Below are 6098 nucleotides of genomic sequence, written 5' to 3'. Positions count from 1 at the left end.
TTATTATCGAGAAAAATAGATATGATTATTTTGGGGTTAAAACTGATAAAGATTTTTACAGTAAAGTATGATTAAAATAAGTATTAAATATGCATTCATAATTTTTCTTTTTTTTTTAAAAAAAAAGGGGACCCAACGGGTCGGAGTTTCCGGTACAGCGCTGAAGCGTCGTACCCGGGATCTCCTCACCCTCGGTGCGTTAACCACGTCGCTCTCCTCTCGCTAGTGTGAAGTGTGAAGTGTATTAACACCGCGCAGGTGCTGTAGCACCCGAACACCGCTTTCGCTGTCGCTGTCGCTTTCGCTCCCCCGCCCCCACCCCAATCCCCACCCCCGATCCCAAACCCGCAGCATAAACCCTAGCCCGCATGGAGAAGAAGAAGAAGAAGAAGCCAAAGCAGCAGGAGCGGGCGCCCTCCGGGTTCCCGGTGGGGGCGGCGGTGGAGGTGCGGAGCGACGACGAGGGCTTCCGCGGCGCCTGGTACGAGGCCGCCGTGCTCTCCCACAACCGCCGCCGCGACGACCACCATGGCCCCTCCCTCCCCCTCACCGAGCTCGTCCACGCCGCCCACCTGCGCCCCCGCCCTCCTCCTCCCTCGCCCCCCGACCCCGACCCTCCCTTCGCCCCACACCAGCTCGTCGAGGCCTTCCACCACGACGGGTGGTGGGCCGGCGTCGTCTTCGCCCCCGGCGCCGCCCCCGACCGCTACGTCGTCAGCTTCCCCAATTCGCGGGAGGTGATCGAGTTCTCCGCCTCCGAGATCCGGCCCCGGATGGAGTGGCTCCGCGGCAAATGGGTCCCCGCCCAAGAATTGGTAATAATAATACTAATGAAGCACTGGGAGTGCGCCTTCTCTCATGGAAGTTTGGGAATCGAAAAGCTTAGTTCTTGTTTGGTATCTAAAAGCGGATTTTTATATGAAATAGCGTAGAGGGGAATGGTACATTGCTTGCAATCCTTGTATTTAACATCTTGCCGACAAAAAAAAATAAAACTTTGAATCATTTTTTATTATTTTGAAAGAAGTTCATCTATCACTTGGGGGGCCTGTTTGTTTACCCATAGATAACTTTTGGTTGAAAATGATATTCAGGTAAAAATTATTTTTTCTGCGGTTGTTTGTTTGATAGAAAGATAATGGCTTTGAACTTTAGTTTTCCCCTTTTTTTAATTTGTTTTTACCTAAAAGCTTAGTTCGTGTTTGATGCTGTTGCTGATTTTTGTTTTCATAAATGAAGATTTTTATATGATTGTGTGTGCCATTAGACATTCTTTCTAAAAAGAAAACAAAATAGCAAATAAAGGAGAAAAAGGTTGAGCCCAGTAGATGTATTGACTGCAAGCGCTCCACCATTGATCTGCGACACTTTGTAGCATTGAGTTTGATTTTTAAAGGAAGGGCGAGAATACCAAACAAAAGGCATTGTTTTTATGAGAAAATGCGCTCCATCTGTGTGAAATATTTAATCTTTTTCTCTCCTTTTGCAGAGAGATGGAGAGCCTGCATTCACAGTTGGAGCTAAGGTTGAAGCGAAAAGGAATCTGGGTTGGTTCTCCGCCACTGTTTTAAAAGTGATTGGGACCACGAGTTTCCTGGTGGAGTATGATGTTACGGGAGTTAATTGCAATGGAGAATTGAGGAAGGAGATTCTGGATGCTCAGTATGTTAGGCCGGCTGCATACGATTTACCTGAGACAAAGGAGTTCAGTGTGTCCGGCGAGGTTGAGGTGTTTTGTGATGGTGGGTGGTTGCCGGGGGTGGTGTCAAATGTTCTTCCCGGCTCGAGGTATGCCGTCAACGTGAATGGAGAGCAGATGGGGGAGGAGATGGAGTTTGATGATACTCTAATTAGGTCGCGGAGAGAATGGAACGGCAGACAATGGATAGACAGCTCCACTGTGGTAACAATTCCATTTTTAACTTGTAATGTAATTAATTGTACACGTGCTGTGGCGAAAACTGGAGCTAACACCCTGTTCTATTGCTTTATTCTGCTTCACTACCTTGCGTCCTTAAGCACGTAGGACTAAATATTAAATACCATTAAAATTCAGTATGTGACAATCACATGTCTCACTAAAAGTACCAAACGAGAATTTAGTTGCTTATTCTTATTCATCCTCCTTATTTACATTGGTTTAATTTTCCATGTGATTGTGATGTGATCAACGCAAAAGATGAGCAAGCCTAACTGAAACATCCGTATCGATTAACTAATTTTTCATTGATTTGTTTACTTTGTTATCTTGACATGTTTCGAGGCAAAGGAAATTGGAAAGAGGCGAGCTAATCGGACAAAGAAATCTGTTGCCGGCACAAGCTCCAGTTCTCCAATCTCGTTGTCAACATCAAGTGACGAGGATGTTGAGGTCGTGCACGAATCTTATTTTGATAATGCTGGTGACGCTGAATCGGCTTACCCTTCTGAAAGGTTGAACAGAGGAAAGCCGATGGAAAATGGATTACATGAGCTGAATCACTTACCTTCATTAGGAGATTCGAGTACCCCACTTGAACAAGGCAGTGCCAGTCCTCCTGAAATTCCAATGCTAGAATATTATTCCTCTTCAATAGCTGTGGCAAACCATTCATTTATGCCTTCTTGTGAGAAGACTCCTACAAATCGCACCGAGTCAACTGAATCACCACAAGATTCTTCACTGGGAGAGCTAACGCATGAACGAAATCTTCTTGGAGAGAATAATATCGCAAAAACATTAATGAATGGGGAAAGTTGCCATGATGAATTGTGCGTTAGATCAGAAGATCTGTCAAAGGATTGCAATGCAAACCATACAGAAGTAAATGATGAAGCTCAGAATTTGCTCCCCATTGTTGATTCCACGAAATTTATAGGCGATTCTGTTCCTTTATCTGATTTTGTCAGGGGAAAAAGGAAGCGAGATACTCAAACACTACAGAGACATAAGAAGAAGAAGAAGAAGAAGACCCATCATACTGTAAGACCTCGATCTTGTGTCACTTGGTTAAGAGCTGTTTTTAAGCTACATGTTGATCATGATTGGAGACTGACTACTCTATTGTTACGTGGATGTGCAGATGAAGCCAAGGAAGAGAAGTAGATTTCCAAAGAAAAACACGAATTGCTCGCTTAACTCTAAAGAATGTAAGTGCTGTCATCCAAAGATTTGTACACATCAAATGCCATCGTTAAAACCTACATGTGCAATTTGCAGCGGGAGCATTGAAACATTCTGAAGAAGCACACGATCAATTCACCAAAATACAACATAGGATTGAAGAGACCGATGTGTGGAATGACGATCTTTATAGTGATGTACCTAATTTGTCTCCACCACTTCACCGTCAAAATGAAGGTGTGGGCTTTCAGAGGCTCTATTTGTTTGTAAATATCTAATGTATGATTAGTAAGGTTTTCTGGTTTGTAAATGCATGTGATGCTTCTCTGGTGATGCTTATTCTTTTCTAGTTCTATTGCAGATGTTCAAGGATGTGATGTTGGTCGCATGAGTAGGGTGACTGAACAAGCAGATGTATTACATGTGCAATTTGCAGCGGGAGCATTGATACATTCTGAAGAAGCACACGATCAATTTACCGAAATGCAACATAGGATTGAAGACACCGATGTGTGGAATGACGATCTTTATAGTGATGTACCTAATTTGTCTCCACCACTTCACCGTCAAAATGAAGGTGTGGGCTTTCAGAGGCTCTATTTGTTTGTAAATATCTAATGTATGATTAGTAAGGTTTTCTGGTTTGTAAATGCATGTGATGCTTCTCTGGTGATGCTTATTCTTTTCTAGTTCTATTGCAGATGTTCAAGGATGTGATGTTGGTCGCATGAGTAGGGTGACTGAACAAGCAGAAGTATTACAAGATGGGTGTCTTGCACCTCAGATGGCGTATCTAAGTAAAGCTAAAGCACCAATTGAGTGTCCGTGCACGCAGTTTTCACGTGCAGTGCAGAGATCACCTACTACGAGGGTTGAAAGTAGTAGAGTTCAGAAGCAAGGAAGTGGAGTAGATGGAGCTCTTCGATCTTGTTCGAGTAATTCTACGCCCAAGGAGTGTTGCTCTGATGAATCGCTATCTGGTAGGTTTTTAGTTGCAAATCAGAGGGCTTTGGTTGATCAACCGACTTGTGCTACAGCGCCTGATGAGATGCATCTTTCATTCGTCAAGAGCTCTTCCTTGTGGAAATCTATTGAGACGATGGAAATCTTTCGTAGAATGCCGCAAAAGCCACATTTCCTTCCACTGGGGCTCTACTGTTCAGAGCTCCGTGAAGGAATGGCTATAGGTCTTATGGTGTCGTTTGCCAGCTTAGTATCAAGCATGGGCAAGTTACGTATTGATGATAGAATCGAACTTTTCGAGGAAAAGCTAAAAAGTCTTGCCGCATTAGAAGCACATGGATTTGACGTTCGCTGTGTGCGGTCTCGCCTCAACACATTGCTGTGCATAAAAGATGCCCACGCGGAATGCGAGAAGGAAAAAGATGTACTGCTGGAGAAACTTTCGCAGAAAGAAGATGATATCAACCAACTTGATGCGGTTATCAGCACAATGAATGGAGCTATCTCAGAAGCGGAGCAAAACCTCGCACTCTTCCGCGAGAGAAGAGATGCAATGGCTACTCGAAGAAGAAGCGTTAGCTCCGATATTGCAAGTCTCAAACTGGATGCGAGTAGAATTGAGGAATCACATCTTTCCACTGGGCAGGAGTTTAACAATGCATTAGCTGAGCCGTGGTGAAGGGTGCATAAAAACGTGAGCTCTCTGGCGGTTCTTTTTTTTTGCTGTAACTAACCTTAGAAGCTTCGTATTCTACTTTAATAGTTGGTGGATTTTAACAATGCATCAAACTCTTATGTCTAAAATGTTACTCAAAATTGGAAGTTAAATAGTAGTGCAGTTCCTTTGTGATGTTCCTAGGAAGACCGAGTCGTTTATCATCTGTATCTCTGTTCTCCGTTTTTCTGACATTAAGCAGTATCCATTGCCAGATCAATTTATGCTGCAACTAGTGTTGCCAATTCTGAAATCGCAGTGTTGTGATAGTATCCTTCAAGCATCTGATACTGGTTTTGTATTTGTGTGAAATCAAATCTGGCTTTGATATTTTGAGGTAAAGGGTCACCAGGATTGCTTTTAGCTGAAATGTAGCTTTTCAAAATGTTTGGCTCCACCTAAATGAGAATAATTTTAAAATATTTCAGAAAAAAAAAAACCATTTTATTTTTAGATTTTTAAAGTGTTTTAAGCAGAAAACAAAAACTAAAAATTGGAAACTGCTTTATTCCTATCTCTTCTTCCCTCTCTTTGTTTCCTTCCTTTTCAAATCAAATTGATAGGACTTGAAAACTAATATTAGTACACATAAAGTTTCTTCTACGATGAATAGAACCGCCACCACCCTACCAATCCAAGAGTCCATACTTTTACATGCTTGATCAACATATTTTACTAAATCAACTAAATTTATAAAAAAAATTAGACACCAAAATTTAAAATTTAAACGATTGGATAGTTGAATCCAACTAAGCCAAAATTTCTTCTAGTTCTATAGGTTTTCACCTTAATAAATAAAATAAATAATATATATATATATAGAGAGAGAGAGAGAAAGAGAGTATGACTACAATACTCTATATAAGCATAAACATCTTTATATTTATAAGTTTTCGATCATTAGATTTACCCTTTGGACAACTTCCAGCCGTTAGGTCATACTACTCAACCAACTACCTATTCAATCCTAGAAGATCATTACCTTCCTAACCGATGACCATTAACATTCTAATCGCACATCTTTTCTTCCAACGGCCGAAAATTTATGAGTACAAAAGGGTTTATACTCGTAAGAGTAAAGTAATCCTATCTATACTCTTTATGAGTATAAACTCTCTTATACTCATAAATTTTCGGCCGTTAAATCTATCCCTTTGATTATTTTCACAAGTTAGATCATATTATTCAATCAGGCACCCACTCAACTTTAGAGAACCACTATCATTCTAACTGAAAGATCATTATCATCATAACCGCACATCTTTTTATCCAAGAGCCGAAAATTTATGAGTGCAAAAAGATCTATACTGTGTAGTA

General features: G+C 41.5%; 1 protein-coding gene across 2 annotated transcripts; it reads left to right on the top strand.

Annotated features, from left to right (window-relative positions):
* On the top strand, positions 350–5034 carry LOC109708876 (DUF724 domain-containing protein 6-like). 2 transcript variants are annotated; one of them, XM_020230785.1, is made up of 7 exons: positions 350–815; positions 1490–1903; positions 2270–2962; positions 3063–3129; positions 3200–3340; positions 3465–3680; positions 3805–5034. In XM_020230785.1, exons 1-7 carry the CDS (start codon positions 369–371, stop codon positions 4743–4745), a joined length of 2919 nt encoding a protein of 972 aa, XP_020086374.1. In that variant the 5' UTR covers positions 350–368; the 3' UTR covers positions 4746–5034. The 2 variants fall into 2 exon arrangements, with proteins under 2 accessions (XP_020086374.1, XP_020086373.1); XM_020230784.1 differs by having other exon boundaries at positions 351–815; positions 2264–2962.

This window comes from Ananas comosus, linkage group 4, assembly GCF_001540865.1.
Source record: "Ananas comosus cultivar F153 linkage group 4, ASM154086v1, whole genome shotgun sequence".
In the NCBI taxonomy this organism is placed as follows: Eukaryota; Viridiplantae; Streptophyta; class Magnoliopsida; order Poales; family Bromeliaceae; genus Ananas; species Ananas comosus.
This window is presented reverse-complemented; position numbering and strand designations above follow the sequence as displayed.